General features: G+C 43.7%; 1 protein-coding gene across 5 annotated transcripts in view; it reads right to left on the bottom strand.

Moving 5' to 3' along the window:
- Window positions 1-8580: 8580 nt before the first annotated feature.
- Window positions 8581-21987, bottom strand: part of LOC112220706 (CRACD-like protein) — a 38017-nt gene continuing 24610 nt past the window's right edge. For 4 of the 5 annotated variants that reach the window (XM_024382554.2, XM_024382553.2, XM_024382552.2 and 1 more), the window contains exons 3-12: window positions 20252-20423; window positions 18482-18614; window positions 17538-17690; window positions 17182-17229; window positions 14697-14858; window positions 13028-13118; window positions 11151-12872; window positions 9866-10008; window positions 9530-9617; window positions 8581-9209 (exon numbers count right to left, since the gene is read on the bottom strand). In XM_024382554.2, the coding sequence (XP_024238322.1) occupies window positions 9043-9209; window positions 9530-9617; window positions 9866-10008; window positions 11151-12872; window positions 13028-13118; window positions 14697-14858; window positions 17182-17229; window positions 17538-17690; window positions 18482-18614; window positions 20252-20423 (2879 nt within the window). In that variant the 3' untranslated portion in view covers window positions 8581-9042. The remainder of the gene's footprint in view (window positions 9210-9529; window positions 9618-9865; window positions 10009-11150; window positions 12873-13027; window positions 13119-14696; window positions 14859-17181; window positions 17230-17537; window positions 17691-18481; window positions 18615-20251; window positions 20424-21987) is intronic. The other variant, XM_024382555.2, reaches the window with a different exon arrangement.

Raw genomic sequence — 21987 nt, 5'->3', positions numbered from 1 at the left:
ACTTTTGTGAAGCATCACAGCACAGTCGAAAGATACATGGCAAATAGAACAAAATGAATGGTGTTAAGAGATCGATGGGTGAGGTTGAATGGAGCTGAAGGGTGGGACTAATAACTAGATAACCGATGTAAAACATACGGGGTCTGTAAAATGTATATAGGTTCAGAAATGTTGCGAAATAGCACAGTTACAAATAGAAATCCAACTGGATGGACATGGGAAATAGAGGAAGGACTAAAAACAAACAAAATATAACTATTGAAAAATAGATTGTCTATAAGATGTATAAACTGAAGGTAGAAGCCTAAGTGTTATTGTTTATTAGTTTACTCCAATTGGGGGAAGAGTGGTAGGTTTTGCGGAAAATAATAAAGGTATACTCTAAAAAAAAGTATGTCTATCTATTTAGGTCTATGTATGGATATGGATATATACATATTTACCAAAAAAAGACATGGGGGATTGGAAATGATGCAGACTATTACATTGATGGAAGCAACAATCTTTCTGCAATATTAAACTGATCAACCCTTAAATAAAAAAATACATAAAAAAATATATATAAGTGGGGTAAAATTAAATGCAGCTTAGTGAAGGAGACCCCACGGCACCGCATAGTGCAAGGATACTTGGAAAGGTTCTTGAGACCAAGCCTGATTCCAATTAGTTAGTACGTGTAGTACACCTGAAGACAAGAACCAACATTCTAGAAAGACCAATTTCCAAGAAATATACTCCAAGAAGGTGCAGTATAAGAAGGGTCCTTCAAGTTAAGCTTTCACACCAAGTCATATTGGGGCCGGCGTGGAGTTGCTAATTGGCAGCGATGCTCCACAGGCCATCAACCCTGTTGATGACTACAGTGTTGGAGATGGACCCCACATCGCTGTAACCCAATTGGTAAGGGTCTCTTGACAGTCCCATAGAAGAAGGTGGTGACAACCCAGGACAGATTGGCTGCCCTGCTGTTACTACCCACCCCATCTACATATGAGACACGCAGGAATGACAAACTGGGTGCTACAGGATGCTGCCTTAGACGACCCTTCAATCTACAACTGAGCTTACCATATTATAGGCTGAGCTGGGGCTAAGTGCTAGCAACCTCTGGCCCTGAAAATCATCCCTCCATGAAGACACATGCACACATACATTGTTGGCTCCTTTTTTTTTGCATTTGTATAATTGTTTCTTTCCTAAGTCAGAGAATAATTTGGGGTCGGTGTGTAGGAGCCATTTTGGCCTGTTTATGAGTTGTGTATATGTTGTCTGTCACTGGTTATTTTGACTTGTTTTGTATATTAGAGGGCACGATATGTTGGGGTCATGGGTCACTGGTCTCATGTGCAAAAAGGTAGCACAGGTGACCAGGAAGGGTTAGCACAGGTGACCAGGAAGGGTTAGCACAGGTGACCAGGAAGGGTTAGCACAGGTGACCAGGAAGGGTTAGCACAGGTGACCAGGAAGGGTTAGCACAGGTGACCAGGAAGGGTTAGCACAGGTGACCAGGAAGGGTTAGCACAGGTGACCAGGAAGGGTTAGCACAGGTGAGAGGAGAGGACATACAGTTCTTACCGTATCACATATATAGCTTATAGAATATGCATCTCTCTGCACCTTTTGCATAGGAATGTGTGTTTTGGAGCTATTTATATACGCAATAAAAGGGAACTTCACTCCAAAAGAGTAATGTCTGGAAAGCTGACTTTTGTGGACGGGTAATGGACCACGCTCTCCTGTGGCAGTGGCAGTTCATAGGGAATCGCCACGACACACGGTGTGCAAAGCTCTTAGAGACTCACCCAGAAAGACTCACAGCTGTCATTGTTGTCAAAGGTGACTCTAACATGTATACTTTATCATTTTCAATACGTTTGTCAAAATAAAACAAAAACGTGTTTTCACTTTGACGTTACGGGATATTGTGTGTACACAGGTGAGAAGAAAATCAATTGAATCTGTTTTGAATTCAGGCTGTAATGCAACATGTGGAAAAAGTCGAGGGGTATGAATACTTTCAAAAGGCACTGTATTTACTGTTAAGCAGGCGGACAGGCATCGAGGCATTCAGTTACTGTTCTATTGAAAGTTATAATGGGGAAAACGAGTGACCTAAGAGACTTTGAGTGTGGTATGATCGTCAGTGCCAGGCATGCTGGATCCAGTTTCTCAGAAACGGCAACTCTCCCTGGGTTTACTGAGAATGGTGTGACAAAGAAAAAACATCCAGTCAGCAGCAGTCCTGTGGCCGAAAACAGCTCGTTGATGAGAGAGGTCGAAGGAAAATGCCAAGAATCATGCAAGCTAACAGGCAGGCCACAAACAGACAAATAACGGTGCAGTACGGCATCTCGGGTCACACAACTCGTCGATTCTTCTCACCGATGGGCTATTGCAGGAGACGACAATATTGTGTTCCACTCCTTTAAGCCAAAAACAAGAAGTGGCTCTAGCGGGCACACAATCATCAACACTGGCCAATGAGAAGAGGAAAAACATTGTCTGGTCCTACGAATCCCAGTTCCTGTTGTGTCACGCTGATGTCCGAGTCAGGATTTGGCATAAGCAGCATGAGATCATGGACCAATCTTGTCTGGTATCAATGGTACAAGCAGGTGTTAGTGGTGTGGGGAATCCTTTCCCGAAACATGTTAGGTCCCTTGATACCAATTGAGCCATGAACATTTCCGACACCTTGTATGATCCATTCCGGGAAGAATTCATGCTGTTCTGGTGGCAAAAGGGTGTCCAGCCCAGTACTAGATGGGTGTACCTAACAGACTAGCCACTGTGTATAATCTCTAGGAACTCTACTTTTCAGGCATAAAGTGAAATGTGTCCCTCATTGTGGGGTATTGTTTGTAGATTGATAAGGGAATAAACAATTAAAACCATTTTAGAATAAGGCTGTAGCGTAACACAATGTGGAAAAAGGTCAAGGGGTCTGAATACTTTCCGAATGCACTGAATATACAACCACTATCCCCAACACACCTTCCCGCTACTTAGGTCCCAACAGAACTTACTCCAGGCAGTTGGCCTGGAAGGCAGGAAAACCTTTTCTCAAACCCCCCTGTAGTTGTTCTGCACTAAAATCTGGCCAGCCAAACACTTCTGATGCAAAAAAAAAAAAAAAAAAAAAGCCACAGAATTTATGAACTAGGCCTTTATTACTCTGAGAAAAATACTCCTTGGTAAGGGTTTGACTGCTGCAGGAATCTTTGCATGGGGGTTTCCTGCCATCTCTCACTGGCTAGCCGCAGGGCTGTCCCTGGCCAAAAAGCAACAAGCCGTCGCTGCTAGGTGCCCCCCCCCCAAAAAAAAACTACCAGCTAACTATTAGCAACCTGCAGATAATTGGTTCAAAAGTTGTTTCAAGTATGCTAACGTTACCATTATTCAGCTGGTTTTCAGAGAACCCCACATTATCTACAGAGTAAGGTTAGCTAATCTTTAACAGTTGTCCCCACTAGGGCAATACACATTTAATTAACTGTTCAATTAAAGATTTAATTGTTTGAAAAGTGAGCAAATAAAACAAATATTTGAACCCCTTGTTAAAATATTACGTGTACTGTTCACATTCCACAAATGCTTATTTAGATTCCCATGATTTGATTCACTGGGATTGAACTGAATCCCATCTACTAAAATAAAAGTGAATCGTTCACATGAATCAGATACAAAATATTTTGGGGGGTAGAAATGTGAAGCAGGGCATCTGTTTAACAGAAAAATATATTATACTGCCTAAGTATGCCTATACCTTTCATATTAAATTAATGGCTATGACCATCTTTGATGCACTATTGGCAGTAGGTACAAAGAAGAGTAACAGTTTATCTTGTCATCCCAAGGTGGCATAGCAGTTCAGACGTCTTTTGTCCTCGTCTTGTCGTGTCCTGTATATATATATATATATTTACAACTTTTTTCTATATATATTTTATTTTTTATTTTCCATCAACTCATCTTCAAAACACTCTCCTGCAACCCGCCTCACCAATTTATATTTATAAAAAAGTATTATTTACCTCAAATCTGTAATCCTCCAAGAAGCTAGCCTGAAACTAGCCAGAAGCTAATCAGAAGCTAGTTCAGAAGCTAGTTAGCTTCTTTACTGGCAAATCGTTAGTATTCAGCTAACCACGGTTTGTGGTCATCAGCTATCCTTTAGCTTGAAAATCTATCGCCAGTTCTGTACGGCGCAGCGCGGCTCGGAACGGAACATACCGGACCAATTTTTCTCTCCATGTCCCTGGATTTCGACTGCTCTCTGGACATTCATACCCGGATCTCACAGCTAGCTAGCTGCTATCTGTGTGACTATCGGCCTTCGTCGATTCCGGAGTAAACATAAATTATTCCGGAGCTAGCCAGCTCCGTCAATCACTCCTGAGTTCCATCAATCACTCCTGGGCTGCAGTCACCTATCCGGACCCGTTTTACTGCCTACGCGGAGCCCCACCGGGCCTTCACAACTGGACTGCCGACGTTATCTACCCGAAGGAGATCCGGCTGGCTCCTCCGTCGCGACGTTAACTGAACGCCCATCTGCGGCCTGCTAACCGTTAGCCGTCTTACCGGCTGCTATCTGAATAGACAATCGGACAATTTATTTATTTTTATTATTATTGTTTTCTTCTTGGGCCTCTATAACTATATCTATTGTTTTTATTTTTGTTGTTGTGTGATTTGGATTAATCCCCTCTACCACACGGAACCCCACTAATCTACTGACGGAACGCAAGAGGTGGCTAACAACAGACCTCCATCCTATGCTAGCTTGCTACCGATGGCCTGGCTAGCTGTCTAAATCGCCGTGACCCCCAACCAACCTCTCCGCTCACTGGACCCTTTTGATCACTCGACTAAGCATGCCTCTCCTTAATGTCAATATGTCTTGTCCATTGCTGTTCTGGTTAGTGTTTATTGGCTTATTTCACTGTAGAGCCTCTAGTCCTGCTCACTATACCTTATCCAACCTATTAGTTCCACCACATGCAATGACATCTCCTGGTTTCAATGATGTTTCTAGAGACAATATCTCTCTCTTCATCACTCAATACCTAGGTTTACCTCCACTGTATTCACATACTACCATACCTTTGTCTGTACATTATACCTTGATGCTATTTTACCGCCCCCAGAAACCTCCTTTTACTCTATGTTCCAGACGTTCTAGATGACCAATTCTCATAGCTTTTAGCCGTACCCTTATTCTACTCCTCCTATGTTCCTCTGGCGATGTAGAGGTGAATCCAGGCCCTGCAGTGCCTAGCTCCACTCCTATTCCCCAGGCGCTCTCTTTTGATGACTTCTGTAACCGTTATAGCCTTGGTTTCATGCATGTTAACATTAGAAGCCTCCTCCCTAAGTTTGTTCTATTCACTGCTTTAGCACACTCTGCCAACCCGGATGTTCTAGCTGTGTCTGAATCCTGGCTTAGGAAGACCACCAAAAATTCAGAAATTTTAATTCCAAACTACAACATTTTCAGACAAGATAGGACTGCCAAAGGGGGCAGTGTTGCAATCTACTGCAAAGATAGCCTGCAGAGTTCTGTCCTACTATCCAGGTCTGTACCCAAACAATTTGAACTTCTACTTTTAAAAATCCACCTCTCTAAAAACAAGTCTCTCACCGTTGCCACCTGCTATAGACCACCCTCTGCCCCCAGCTGTGCTCTGGACACCATATGTGAACTGATTGCCCCCCATCTATCTTCAGAGTTCGTGCTGCTAGGCGACCTAAACTGGAACATGCTTAACACCCCAGCCATCCTACAATCTAAACTTGATGCCCTCAATCTCACACAAATTATCAATGAACCTACCAGGTACCTCCCAAAGCCTTAAACACGGGCACCCTCATAGATATCGTCCTAACCAACTTCCCCTCTAAATACACCTCTGCTGTCTTCAACCAAGATCTCAGTGATCACTGCCTCATTGCCTGCATCTGTAATGGGTCAGCGGTCAAACGACCTCCACTCATCACTGTAAAACGCTCCCTGAAACACTTCTGCGAGCAGGCCTTTCTAATCGACCTGGCCGGGGTATCCTGGAAGGATATATAGAACTCATCCCTTCAGTAGAGGATGCCTGGATATTTATTTAAAATGTCTTCCTAACCATCTTAAATAAACATGCCCCATTCAAGAAATTTAGAACCAGGAACAGATATAGCCCTTGGTTCTCCCCAGACCTGACTGCCCTTAACCAACACAAAAACATCCTATGGCGTTCTGCATTAGCATCGAACAGCCCCCGTGATATGCAGCTGTTCAGGGAAGCTAGAAACCATTATACACAGGCAGTTAGAAAAGCCAAGGCTAGCTTTTTCAAGCAGAAATTTGCTTCCTGCAACACTAACTCAAAAAGTTCTGGGACACTGTAAAGTCCATGGAGAATAAGAACACCTCCTCCCAGCTGCCCACTGCACTGAAGATAGGAAACACTGTCACCACTGATACATCCACCATAATTGAGAATTTCAATAAGCATTTTTCTACGGCTGGCCATGCTTTCCACCTGGCTACTCCTACCCCGGTCAACAGCACTGCACCCCCAACAGCAACTCGCCCAAGCCTTCCCCATTTCTCCTTCTCCCAAATCCATTCAGCTGATGTTCTGAAAGAGCTGCAAAATCTGGACCCCTACAAATCAGCCGGGCTAGACAATCTGGACCCTTTCTTTCTAAAATTCTGCCGAAATTGTTGCCACCCCTATTACTAGCCTGTTCAACCTCTCTTTCGTGTCGTCTGAGATTCCCAAAGATTGGAAAGCAGCTGCGGTCATCCCCCTCTTCAAAGGGGGGGACACTCTTGACCCAAACTGCTACAGACCTATATCTATCCTACCGTGCCTTTCTAAGGTCTTCGAAAGCCAAGTCAACAAACAGATTACCAACCATTTCGAATCTCACCATACCTTCTCTGCTATGCAATCTGGTTTCAGAGCTGGTCATGGGTGCACCTCAGTCACGCTCAAGGTCCTAAACGATATCTTAACCGCCATCGATAAGAAACATTACTGTGCAGCCGTATTCATTGATCTGGCAAAACATTCGACTCTGTCAATCACCACATCCTCAACGGCAGACTCGACAGCCTTGGTTTCTCAAATGATTGCCTCGCCTGGTTCACCAACTACTTCTCTGATAGAGTTCAGTGTGTCAAATCGGAGGGTCTGCTGTCCGGACCTCTGGCAGTCTCTATGGGGGTGCCACAGGGTTCAATTCTTGGACCGACTCTTCTCTGTATACATCAATGAGGTCGCTCTTGCTGCTGGTGAGTCTGATCCACCTCTACGCAGACGACACCATTCTGTATACTTCCGGCCCTTCTTTGGACACTGTTAACAACCCTCCAGGCAAGCTTCAATGCCATACAACTCTCCTTCCGTGGCCTCCAATTGCTCTTAAATACAAGTAAAACTAAATGCATGCTCTTCAACCGATCGCTACCTGCACCTACCCGCCTGTCCAACATCACTACTCTGGACGGCTCTGACTTAGAATACGTGGACAACTACAAATACTTAGGTGTCTGGTTAGACTGTAAACTCTCCTTCCAGACCCATATCAAACATCTCCAATCCAAAATTAAATCTAGAATTGGCTTCCTATTTCGCAACAAAGCATCCTTCACTCATGCTGCCAAACATACCCTTGTAAAACTGACCATCCTACCAATCCTCGACTTTGGCGATGTCATTTACAAAATAGCCTTCAATTACCCTACTCAACAAATTGGATGCAGTCTATCACAGTGCAATCCGTTTTGTCACCAAAGCCCCATATACTACCCACCATTGCGACCTGTACGCTCTCGTTGGCTGGCCCTCGCTTCATACTCGTCGCCAAACCCACTGGCTCCATGTCATCTACAAGACCCTGCTCGGTAAAGTCCCCCCTTATCTCAGCTCACTGGTCACCATAGCATCTCCCACCTGTAGCACACGCTCCAGCAGGTATATCTCTCTAGTCACCCCCAAAACCAATTCTTTCTTTGACCGCCTCTCCTTCCAGTTCTCTGCTGCCAATGACTGGAACGAACTACAAAAATCTCTGAAACTGGTAACACTTATCTCCCTCACTAGCTTTAAGCACCAACTGTCAGAGCAGCTCACAGATTACTGCACCTGTACATAGCCCACCTATAATTTAGCCCAAACAACTACCTCTTTCCCAACTGTATTTAATTTTAATTTATTTATTTTGCTCCTTTGCACCCCATTATATTTATTTCTACTTTGCACATTCTTCCATTGCAAAACTACCATTCCAGTGTTTTACTTGCTATATTGTATTTACTTTGCCACCATGGCCTTTTTTGCCTTTACCTCCCTTCTCACCTCATTTGCTCACATTGTATATAGACTTGTTTATACTGTATGTTTGTTTTACTCCATGTGTAACTCTGTGTCGTTGTATCTGTCGAACTGCTTTGCTTTATCTTGGCCAGGTCGCAATTGTAAATGAGAACTTGTTCTCAACTTGCCTACCTGGTTAAATAAAGGTAAAATTTAAAAAAAGTTCTTAAAGAGAGCTGAAAGAAAAATAAAAAATGGAATCCCATTTGTTATTTCCTACACATTTAATGTACACATGGTCAAAAGGCAATAGAAAAATAAAACAAATACATGAAAGAGATTTAATAAATACAAAGAAAACTCTCTCCATCCATGCTTATTCATCCTCCAAATCAAAGCTCAAGGCTAGGTTCAAAGTTGATACACTGGACCCTCACTCATACAAGGAATACTGTCAATAACAGTTAAGAAATTAAAACAAATATCATTCAATAATTGGTTGGTTGTACATAGATATATCATGTCAACTGAATTCAATCTTTGGCCATAACTTTTACTAATTTGGCCTAATTCCCAACTGACTTTCACCGCAGCACGTGACTGGAGGGTTTCAGCATCTGTCCAATAAGAAACCCGAAGGTATTAGAAGTCAAAAGATATACTCTGGTTGTGCAAGTGCATGCTGATCCATCAGTGGACGGATGAGTCGGTTTGAGACGGCCCGTCTTTACTGAACTATCTGGGGCATCTCGCTCCAGGCTTTGGCCTTCTTTTTGGCCAGGGCCATCCATGGGGGCTCATCCTGGGCTAGGGCTGTAGGTGCGGGGTGAGCTGGGGCTCTCTTCCCCTCCTTCTCAGCCACGGCAGGCTTAGAAATCTCAAGAGAACACAACACTATGGACAACGAGCAGAGAACAACATCTTTAGTGACACAATCACTCTGCATTGTCCTAAAGACACTGTAGGTGTGATAAAAGTCCTACAACCAACAAAATGTTATCAAAACGGACTGAAATATTTTTTAAGTCTTACGTCATTGAAGATTAGGCATTCTCAGATACAGAACATTTTCAACAGGAACATTTTATTTGCATGTTTCTTCCACATGGGGGCAGCAGTGTATCAATCACACTCAGTCTTTTGAGAGAACAATGAAAACACTTTATAAGAAAGTGATGTGTGTGGTAGCAGAGTGGGATACTAAGGAGTCAAACCTTTTACAGGAAGTCCCGGAGGCTTGGCTTGGTCTTTGTTGACAGGACTCGTCAATGTAGGAATGGAACCTTTTCTGTTCGTCTCCCCCTGGAAATAGATGGAATTAACTGCTTATTCATTCCAACATGAATAACAAAGTAAATGGCACTTACACAACTTCAGTCTCATAAACTCTAGATATTGCATCAAAAGGTGGACCCTGTCGTGATAGCAGAATAAATGCTAACAAGAGCTAAGGACTGGATGGATGGTTGATTGACAAGTCAACTGTTTCTCTATGAAACAGTGGCTTCTCGTTAAACAAAAGAACACAAAACAATATGCACCATCCCTACCTTCTCTGCAGGGACCTTCTCAGTAGTTTCCTCCAATGAGTTCTCTTTGAAGATTCTTTGCTTTTGTCTGGCCACTGAGATCCAGCTTGGTGATTCAGATCCCCCGCTAGATCCAACACTAGGCACTCGACCCAGAGACAGATCTGAAACAAGAACACAGGAGAATGTCTTCAAATGGTGCGAAATATGGTAGGAGTGGCCTGGTAATTTCAAATCTTTTTGTTTAGAGTGGAAATGTAAGAGCGGTACGAACCAATGAAAGACAAATGCCGAAAACCAATAGCATTCAAATACAGCCAATTTGTTGATAGAAATAGTCAGTGAAGAGGGCACAACAAAGCCTATTCCCCCTCAGGAACCTAAAAAGATTTGGAGTGGGTCCTCAGATCCTCAAAATGTTCTACAGCTGCACCATCTAGTTGCATCACTGCCTGATATGGCAACTGCTCAGCCTCTGACCGAAAGGCACTACAAAGTGTAGGCCCAGTACAACAATGGGGCCAAGCTTCCTGCCATCCAGGACCTCTATACCAAGCGGTGTCAGAGGAAGGCCTTAACAATTGTCAACGTCTCCAGCCACCCTAGTCAGACTGTTCTCTCGGCTACCGAACAGCAAGCGGTACCGGCGCGCCAAATCTAGGTTCAAGAGGCTTCTCAACATCTTCTACCCCCAAGCCATAAGACTCCTGAACACCTAATCAAAATGGCTACCCAGACTATTTTCGCACCCCCCTCTCTTTTACACCACTGCTACTCTCCGTTGTAATCTATGCATAGTCACTTTAATAACTCAACCTACATGTACATATTACCCCACCTGACCGGTTACCCCCCCCGTATATAGTCTTGCTATTTTACTGCTGCTCTTTAATTACTTGCTATTTTTTATTTCTTATCCATATTTTTTTTAACTGCATTGTTGGCCAGGGGCTCATAAGTAAGCATTTCAATGTAAGGACTACACCGGTTGTATTCAACGCATGTGACTAATTACATTTGATTTAGAGGAATCTCTCCTTGGTGTTTATAGGTCTCTTTAGATATCTCAATAAGTCTGCTCTCAACAGTACTCATGGACCCGTTTCAGTGTGAATTGTTAGTCCAGCAGGAGTCCAAATCCCTAAAACATACATAGACCAAATGTTTTGTCATTTGAAGACTATTGAGCTCAACATTGTGAAATATATATAAACAAGAGGTGGCATTGTGAGTGAAGGATAGGCCATATATATCACACGCCTGTAAACACTGACTGGTGCGATGGTGACTAAGACGGTTTTAGTACCTGGTGTTCTCTTGGGCTTGACGATACCGTCCAGCTCGGAGGGCTTTCTGAGCAGGGCAGATTTGCTTTGTGGCTGTGATTCAGTGAGCGAGGACCTCTGTGGTTCTATGGGAAGTGAGTGTGCTGGGGATGAGGGGGGAGTTTCACTCTCTGATCCTAAGCGCAACATACCCACAGAGGTCTTCCTCAGCCTAACACCAAACGGATTCTCAGGGGTCCCTTCCTCCTGGGCTGCAGGAACGGCAGGTGGAGTGTCTTTTGAGGAATGTGTGGGTGCTGTGGTGCTCTGTGTTCTGCTGGGACAAGCAGGGACTTCAGCCACCACAGGGCTAAGTGGCTCCACTCTACTTGGGGGATCTGTTTTTGCTGTAACCCCTGCTTCCACAGCCCCAGACACAATGACAGAGGGGGAGGTAGCAGGGGAGGGAGATGTAGAAGGGGAGGTTGGCTCGTTGGTGTACAACCTTTGCCAGGTGGGGGAAATTGTGAACCTTGCGCTGCTCTGTTCAGAGCCACAAGATGGCTTCCCATGATCCTCTGTTGCAGTTGGTCCACTACAGGGCTCCTGGAGCCTCTGCTCTGGGCCAGAAGCTGCACTGGGACTGGTTATACTGTACTGGTCAGTCGTTACACTGGGCTCTTTCTGGTCCTGTGTGGCATGTGTAGGGGACTCAGGCTGGTCTGGGGAATCTGGAGGAGGTGTACTGCTATTTGGCAGCTGGGAGACACAGACTGGTTCCCTAACTGTTTGGTCAGGCAGCTCAGTGGGGCACTCAGGGCTCTCACAAGCTCTCTCAGTGTCTGTGTCATTGTCTGGAACCTGCTGTGCATCATCCTCCACGGAGGTTGGCGTTACATCCTCTGGCTCCAATAAGGCTGTTTGCACTGGCACCTCTGAGATTGGCTCTGTTTTTTCCTCCTCCCTCCACACGTCTTTCTTTTTTTCCTCTGCCTCGTCTTGGACAACCTCTGCTTCCTCTATTACCGCCTTTTCCTCTAACCCTGCTGTCTCCTCCCCATCTTCTTTTTCCTCTTTTTCCATATAAACTGAAGGAATGTCCTGATCTTCGTTTGTTAAGTATTCAGGGTTGATTTCATCTTGATCCTCCTCTTCCTCCTTTGGTTTGACATGTTCTACCACATACTCCTCAGATGCGTAAGGCTCATCCTCCTCCTCTTGGGACTCTGCTGGGCAGTCAGGTCCATCACTGGGGAGACAGGCTTTTTCCTGTTGGGTTGGATCTGAAGGAAGGGACAGAGTCTCAGGCTCATCAGCCAGCTCATCCATCCAGCTCTCAGGGTCTAAACCCTTCACATTCACCTCCTCGAGGGGCACAGCCTCCAGCCCCAGGACAGACGCCAGGGGACACTTGAGGGAGCGCAGCACCTCCTGGAGTAGAGAGCCACCCTCCTCGGCCACCTCAGACCCATTAGGGGCCAGGAGGAAGTCATCGTAGTCTCTAGTAGGGGGCTCCAGAGAGTCCAGGGAGCCAGGCAGGGGTGCAGTCTGGGTCAGAGCCTTAGCCTGGCCTGAGAGACATTCCTCAGAATCAGACTCATTCTGTATGGAAGGGGATGAGGAAGAGACATCCTGAGACACTTCTGGTTGGTCCCCATGCTCATCCTCCTCCTTATCTGGGGCTGATCGCTCGGCCTGCTGGGATACCACGGCCCAATCGGTCTGCTCCTTCTCGGCAGCAACAGCCTGCTCACATTTCACATCTAGAACACACAACTACGTCTGAGCAGAGCCACTATAAGCAAGTCACTATAGCATTATTATGACAACCATGCTTACTCAACACCATGAAACATAATCTTTCCAATATTGCATCAATATTGTGTAATGCTACTGTAATAAGGAGAATTTATATTACCTTCCTCCTGGTCCTCCTCCACAGATTCTGGAATGACAACACTGCGTCTTTCCTCATGGAATGACTCTCCCTCAGCCCTGCCATCAACCCTCTGAGCAACAGAAATATGGCAGAGAGGAGTCATAATGGAATCTTAATGATACAGTTCATTGTAAAGACAAATTATCTGTCAAGCTTCAGTCATATCGGACATGTTTTACAAAGATCTGGTAGACTCATGAGCCATGCAAGTTGACGGCAGGCTGGCGCGTTGTGGTTAGGCTAGATGGGCTGGACACTTGGCTCATGGGATGGATTTTGATGGGGTTCTGCTCTGGTGATCAAAGGGGACTTGGGCTGGGTATGGAATAGAAGGGGGTGGGTTTGGTGTGTGTTGGCCAGGGGAGTCAGGGAGAGGGGTTGGTTGTGCTAGAAGGGGATGGGTATGTACGGTTGATGTTGGAAGTTTACATGCAGTTAGGTTGGAGTCATTAAAACTCATTTTTCAACCACTCCACAAATCTCTTGTTAACAAACTATAGTTTTGGCAAGTAGGTTAGGGAATCTACTTTATGCATGCCAAGGCCGCAGGAAAAAAAAAAGAAAAAAAAAAAGTAGACCACAATTCTGGTTCATCCTTGGGAGCAATTTCCAAATGCCTGAAGGTACCACGTTCATCTGTACAAACAATAGTACGCATGTATAAACACCATAGGACCACGCAGCCATCTTACCGCTCAGGAAGGAGACACATTGTGTAAAAGTATCTATGTCCACAGTAAAACAAGTCATAATCTGAATGGCCACTCAGCAAGGAAGACGTAACTGCTTCAAATCCGCCATAATAAAAAGCCAGACTACGGTTTGCAAATGCACATGGGGACAAAGATCGTAGTTTTTGGAGAAATGTCCTCTGGTCTGATGAAACAAAAATATAACTGTTTGGCCATAATGACCATCGTTATGTTTGGAGGAAAAATGGGGAGGGTTGCAAGCCGAAGAACACCATCCAACCATGAAGCACGGGGGTGGCAGCATCATGTTGTGGGGGTGCTTTGCTGCAGGAGGGCCTTGTGCACTTCACAAAAATAGATGGCATCATGAGGTGCAACATCTTAAGACATCAGTCAGGAAGTTAAAGCTTAGTCGCAAATGGGTCTTCCAAATGGACAATGACCACAAGCATACTTCATAAGTTGTGGCAAAATGGCTTAAGGACAACAAAGTCAAGGTATTGGAGTGGGCAAAGCCCTGACCTCAATCTTACAGAAAATTTGTGGGCAGAACTGAAAAAGTGTGTGTGAGCAAGGAGGCCTACAAACCTGACTCAGTTACACCAGCTCTGCCAGGAGGAAAGGGCCAACATTCACCCAACTTATTGTGGGAAGCTTGTGGAAGGCTACCCGAAACATTTGACCCAAGTTTAAATTGTTTAAAGGCGATGTCACCAAATACTAATTGAATGTATGTAAACTTCTGAACCACTGGGAATGTGATGAAATAAGTAAAAGCTAAAATAATTCTCTAGTATTATTCTGACATTCCACATTCTTTAAATCAAGTGGTAATCCTAACTGACCTAAAACAGGGAACTTTTCCTAGGATTAAATGTCAGGAATTGTGAAAAACTGAGTTTAAATGCATTTGGCTAAGGTGTATGTAAACTTCTGCCTTCAACTATACATCTTACAGTGGTGGGTTTCCTCATCTTGGAGCAGGCCTTGTGTCGGACGGCCAGGCGGTGGCGAGCGGCGGTGTTGTCCAGGCAGCCCATGGGACTGGCAGGCTGGCTGAAGTCTACAGGCAGGGGGATCAGCGGACTGACCGATCTTGAGCTCTCCTCACAGGACATCTACACATGAGGGGGGAGAGAGAGAGAGGCCATTTTAACACAGTAAATAATATAATGATTACAAACTCTTACAATCTCAATGTCTTCAGACATCTGTCCACATGTCACATTACTCTCTGCTGAAGCCAGGTACCAGCTAAACAGATTCAAGAATGCTGAATTGTAGATCAAATATAGTTTCTCCTGACACAGATTAACCATATCCTAAGATATGGGGGTGAGTTTCCTACTCAAGACAAAAGGAAAAGCTATAAGAAATGGAGAAGAGGGAGGACTGACTGTCTGTTCAGCTGGATAAACAATGTCAGGGACGCCATTATAAAGACCTCCTAGCAGCGTCGAGCGTCAGTAAAAATGTCCCAGGCAGACCAATGTCCTGGCATTTTTCTGCCTGGCTCCCACTGACATTAGCTGAACAAATACAGGCCTCCACTCTCAGTGCTCTGGAATGTAGGTAGGTTTCCTCTACTGTTTCTGACAGCAATTCCACCTCAAATGGTCCACCTCGGACTTAACAGCTTGCTTTCATACTAGAAATGGATTCTTATGATAAATAGCTATTTGTCATATACAATACAGATTTTACACAAACATGGACATTTTAGCAAATAGGATTGCTACACACACACACAAATTTACTGAATATATACAGTAAATTAATGTATTGCGTTTGTTCTAATGCCAGAGCTCGTCTTGGCAGGGCCTCCTGACTGAGTGGTGTAATATCCCCATTTGCAGAAGACAGCCTGACTGCCAGAGAAAACCAATGGAATGCATTCAGACCACACGGGAGGACCCCCACCCACCTTCCTCTGAGTCAAACAATACATCCTGCAGAAACAGACCAGCAGAATGAAATGCAGCTTTATTACTGTCAGGTCATCATCTTCAGCTGAAGATTTGTGGTGGGATTCTCAGTGGTGCTTGCAGCTGGGAGACAAAGCAAGTGTACTGCCACCCCTTCCCATTTCAAAAGAGGTCAAACCAAAAGCACACTGCCATTTATGGCTCGAAAAACAATCTCTAGCTTGTTACAGCTCCAGGCCCAGCTGAAGGCATGACAAGTGAGGCAAAACACAAGCGCGTGACAACTATTTGGAATTTTGAGAATAAACAAGTGCATCTGTGTGTGTGCCTGCGTTATGTTTGTCATTCAGGACGAACAGTCAGAAACTACTGAAAAATCACACATGGTAAGATGGTACACCAGTTCCTATGGCAACCCCCCCCCCATATCTTCCTGTCATCCCACGAGGCTGCAGTTGGAATGCTGAGTGGAGTGATTTACTCTCTGCAGGTTGTCCATTTTATTCTGACCCTTTTAAGCTCCTGGCTAAGTGGAAAAGATAGCTCAAGAGAAAGAAAAAAACAGTATACTATCATATATACAAAAACAATAGAAGCTACTATTGAACATGCTATGAGAGGGCTGTGTAAGCCTTTTTAAGTCAATCAAATGCCAATTGTGGTTTTCCTTTTTTAGGACATTCCTTTCACAACTTCAGACGATTATTTGGAGTCCCTTGGCAGATTCCTTTCAATCAAATTCAATTGAGAAAAGCTTAAAAGATTCAATCAGCATTCATAGAAACTAGCCAAGTCTCTATTCATTCCAATGGTCCCATTATGTGGAGTGTGAGCGTGCCAGCTGCGATAATAACACCAACATACGTGCTGAGGCAGATACACTTCACACAGCATTATTCCACTGACTGTCTTGTTTACGTTAACGCATGAATAAGTTTCAGTAATTACATTTGATCATGAGACTTTTGCCAAATCATTCACAGACATAGAGGCAGAAAAGAGAAGTATCTAAGTATCCTAAATTCTGATGTGTATAACAAACCACTGTGTACATGTATGGTGCAAATATGGCCAACAACGCATGTAGCTGCTCTGAGCCTCAGTCGCATATGGTATACATATCATTGACGTATGAAGCTCAACAATGCCACCATCCTGACTCACTCCTATTGCTTAACAAGGCATCTGACACAGAAGCTTTCATTTCTTGAAGAGTACAAGCTTCATCGGAAGACACACAGCTTTATACATCATCAAGGCAGATGTACTCCAAGACGGCAACACATGTAATACATCTGGGGAACATTTATCCTTAAAATCAAATGACAATACAACCCAGTCATCTTGATCTATTTCTTCCACATCATACGATAGAGCCTCCTCTCTGCCTCTTTGGGCTAATGGTGCATTTTGATTGGTCACGATGGTCAAATGACAAGGAGGATCATTCAATGTGTCCACTGAATAGGAAGCACATGACTATATTAACAAAATAGCATGGAAAGCGGGATATTACCTGGTCTTCATCGCTGTCTGTTCCCTCCAGACTCAGGGAGCTGTTCCTCTGTACCAGTTTGGGAGGAGAGAGACAGGATGAGTGACAGCGCAGTTATAAAAGGGTGATAGACAGCAATAGATCTGTAGACATAAGCACGAGTCATCCTCACGGTAGCTTTCGTGAAACATGTGTGGTATGTACAGGTATTGGATGTGACAGGTATCATGTGACTGCAGTCACATATTATAATTGTGTGGCATGTACTAGGTACTGAAGACCAGAACTAGCTATGTAGCTAATCTGGTCCAATGATTGCAAACATGAAGTTGACCCCATGAACACGATGCCAGTCCTCACTGCATAATGATGCGTACCCTGTGGGACACCCCAGCCAGGACGGCGTGCAGGGTGGAGTACTCTGGTGGGCTGCAGGGAAGGCCGTCATCCTCAGACAGAGTCCCTGCGTCATCCCCCTTCACACACAGAGACGGAGGAGAGCCTAGCCGGATGGCCTGTTTCAGCTGGAGCTGCAGCACAACATACTTATCAACCTTGATTTTGCAATGTATTAATGTAAAACTTCTACAAATATGACTCCGTGTGCAGCAATAGAGTACTAAAGATAGTTTTTTCGCTTTCAGATCACATGTTCTGAGAGCATGCTACCCTACCTAGTGGTTGAGAACTCGTCAAAGTAGAATGATAAGTGAAAGTGAGTTAAGCAATAAATCGGTCCATTCTAGCTCAAAAACAGACTTTGCGTGGTGAAAGAAAGCAGTATCACAGATAGTGTCCATTCAGTGCGTGTATCTGAATGAGCTCAGCTGCTCTCAAGGACAGTCTCAAGTCTGTCTCCTTCCAACAAAAAGGTATTAGAAACCCTATCCTTCTCCAAATGGACTTATTATAGACTGAACACCACCAGCCAAACATCTGTCATCTCCTCCATTTTAGCATGTTGTTGTGCCTAGTCAACACTGTTGTGCATCAGACCGCTGCATGTATTAGCCTGCGCGTACACGCCGGCCCGTTGTGGCAGTCTGCCCAGAACACTCCAGGTAGTAAGACCTAAGGATGAGCCTTAGCTAGCTAGTGCCCAGTCTACCCGGCTTATGACCAGACTGGCTAATTTTATACCCAGGTTCTACGGACAGAGTGCCAAAGCTAATACCGATTTAAGAGAGCTGAATATCAGATACTAACACGATCCACGGAGACACATTGTTTTCACTTGTTGTGGGTGTATGATATTGGACTATAGGTACAAAATCCAGAATTACAGCCAGTCCAAGTATGGAACACAGCCTTAACTACCCACCTGTAGAGACTTGACTTTTCCATGGATGTTGTCCTGAAAGGCTCCCAGATCCTCGTTTACCTCTGACAGGGGCAAATCGGAGACAAAGACACTGTCATGTGACAGAGCCTTATTTCCCATGTAGATTTTTGACCTTGCAAAAAAAAAAGAAATAGAACAATTGAGTGTGAGATTTCATGTTAAAATGACAAATCAGATCATTTGGGGCCTCATTTACAAACACTACCACAAAACGTGCAGCACCTGTTCATGCAAAAGTTGGCATATATAAAAGAAATGTACTTGATGTGATAACATGCTTAACTTCCCACACACCTTAGACCCTATATGCACACAATTTCTAATGGTTGAAGCACTGCCTTGCCAGCAGGCAAGTATTTTGTGAAAAGACATGCTTATTCATAAAATCCAAAAGACATGATACAGTTATTTGCCATTAGTGAGAAGAGCAAAAAATCTATTTGATCTTTGCAATAAAAAAAATATTTCCTGATTATCTTTTTCCATGATCAATGCAGAATAAGTTCCTCACATTTCTGACTGAAATGGTTTCATACTCCCGAAGTAGCTAATACAACAAATGAATATTCATTTAAATTGTGCGATGGGATAAATTGTAACTACTTCACAGTAGTAAATAGATAAGCTATTTCGGTTATGTTGGCTACAATAGAACGTAAAATTTAAAAAATAAAATGTTGCCTATGGTAGAACAGACAGTTCACCATACAATTTCAAATGTCTCGAGTAGGCCTAGATAATGTTTCAGAATTCGCGGGCAGTTACACATAGTTAGGTTGGGGGAAACAGTCAATGCAAAACATTGTTAAATAAAATGTTCAGCAAACAAATTTGCCATCAATTTTTTTTTCCCCTTCAGAACTAGTCACAGAGCTTTGCTGAATACTACAGCGGCAACACCTTAAATGCTATGGCCTATTTCCAAAAGTTTCAACTCAAACTGCAAATAAGGCCATTATTGTCACCATAAAAAAAGATCACATGAGCGTTTTCCAGGTGGCACTATAATGCTTGTTCACAATGCACAATAATGCTTGTTCACAATGCACAATGTTTACGACAGGTCTGATTTATAACAGGAAACACACGGATGTATGGCGTGATCAATATTTTTTGACGTATGTAGTCTTTTCAGAAATGGCACACATACATTTAGTGTGAAACTTAGGTTATAAATGAGGCCCCAGAGCTCTCCCCTAAGTAGCAGTCAGGCAGTGGCTGGGTCAGCCATTCAATCATGTAGGAATACATCTAATAACATTTGTAGAAAAACCTAAAGGAGCAGTCATGACAAGTCACTAGCTCTGGTAATGTCCCAAATGGAACCCTACTACCAATATGGTGCACTACTTTTGAAACGGAACACCATGGATCCTGATCAAAAGTAGTGCACTGAATGGGGAGCCATTTAGGACTCGATCCATGTCTCTGGGGAAGTTGTCTGCAGCAGGTAGCGTAAAATTCGCTAAACTCTAAAATTAGCGGACAAGACTTGATTTATTATTCAGGTGACTAAGTGGTAGGCAGAACGTTAATTCCCAGCGGTCCACTCCATTAGGACAAATATGTGCCTTTAATGTTGTAAACATACAGAAGAGAAATTCAGTGATACATTTGTTCTTTGTTAAGAATAAAATTGCTTGTATTTTCTCATTTAACTGTAAGATGTAAATATTGTGTTTATTGTTCCTGAAGGCTGTTGCCATAGTGATGACAAAAAGATACCTGTGAGAAAAATATAAATCTTACCCAGAGCCCTCGTCTTTCTCAGATCGGATGAGGAATGCTGGTTCAGGGGCATTGACATTGTCACTGGACTGGCTCGACTTCAACCCATTGTCCCCGGCAGGAGTTGCAGCCTCTTTTCTCTTCTTCTTAGCAAAAAAGTTCTTGAAGGTCTGGAACTTGGACTTCTTCTTGCCTACAATGAAGATAGATATCATGGTTAAACATCTCCAGTTTACAATGGGAGCTATTCCCTAACCATTTGTCTTTTCACGAGCAAACAAATAAGACTACCTAATGAAAGCTTTTAAACGGACATCTACTCCCTCATGTGAGCTCAAGTAAAGTGAGAGTAATTTACCATGTGTTGGTCAAAAACCCACGTACCTTTGCATTACCAAGTGAGAGGGGTAGTAAAACACTTCAACAGTTCCATTTAAAATTTAGCACCCGTTTAAAATCTCAACACCTCTTTTTAACTAAAAACTGTCCCGAACCCCAAATCTTGAGAATAATACAAGGCAGAGATCTTAACTGTTTGTTGAGGTGCAAAATCACAATACAGCAGACACTATTTTAGATACAATATGACATTACGCCAAAATAGTAGAAGGTGAAACGGTGCAGCAGAAAGGCCAATTATCAAAGAGAAGGTCAAGTTAGTTGGATCCATACAAATATTGCCAATATTTGAGAGGGGATGACTACAACATGAACAATCCTAGGATGGAGACCTTTAGCAGCTAGGAATACAATTGTCTGATTAAAGCGCAAGCACTGCCTTGGAGAAGTGAAGGTTGGTAGTAGTGACTATATTTATATATAAACCACACAATCCTGTGGCTCACATGCTCTGGAAAACACTTGAGATCCAATTACAGACAAGGCCTTGAGCTGGCATCATCACACACACACTTTAAATTGGGCCATTCAGTATGGCTGAAGTCAACAAATCAAGGGAAAACTCAAGTCCAGTAGGAGAGGGATTTATTACTACAGATTTATGAATGTATATACTGTAGTAGCTGAACATGTAAGCGGAGACCAAGACATTTTGTGCAGAGTTTTTTTTTTGACCAACAGGCCAAATTTGGGCTTCGATGGGAAGATGGGACACATAAATAAACACATAGACAAGAAACTCCCACTAAATATTCTCATTGATCTAGTGAGCACTGCCGTACCTAACAACTAATTACTCTCCTTGAGTTGATGTTAATTCTATTACAAACTGTAACCCTTTGGAAGAGGCATGGCCAAGACCCCTCTAATTCCACAGACATATTACACACAGGGCTTCTAATCTTGACTGCAGCTTAACCCCCTCCCCCTGACTATCAGGGTACGCCACACTATCCCCTGGCACGCCGCCTGGCCCGGCACACCTCCAGCTATTGACAAATTATTTACTTTAATGGACTTCGCCCTCCGCTTTAGAAGTTCAATCCAATAGAGGAGATTGTCAGTGTGACCTATTGCTGAAGGGAAGGGCTAATCCACATCCCGGCTAGCCCTCCAGAGACGGGGCCGAGCTTGACCTTTGCAGTCCCTAACTTCCTCGTTCCCAGAGCACACACATCACAGTAGGGTTGAAGGGTTGGCGGATGGACATTTTTACAATGTTCTTTAGGGGTGGTGAGATGTATTATATTTTACTTAATTTCCTGCCAATAAAACTGTAATAATATCGCTTTCTTAAGCTTGGCCTGATCCTCCCTGAAGGCCAATGCTTTCTGAGAGAGCTAACAGCACACAGGTCT

This window comes from Oncorhynchus tshawytscha, linkage group LG21 (assembly GCF_018296145.1).
Source record: "Oncorhynchus tshawytscha isolate Ot180627B linkage group LG21, Otsh_v2.0, whole genome shotgun sequence".
Taxonomy (NCBI): domain Eukaryota; kingdom Metazoa; phylum Chordata; class Actinopteri; order Salmoniformes; family Salmonidae; genus Oncorhynchus; species Oncorhynchus tshawytscha.
The sequence above is the reverse complement of the archived record's forward strand: the minus strand, read 5'-3'. Positions and strand labels throughout refer to the sequence as shown.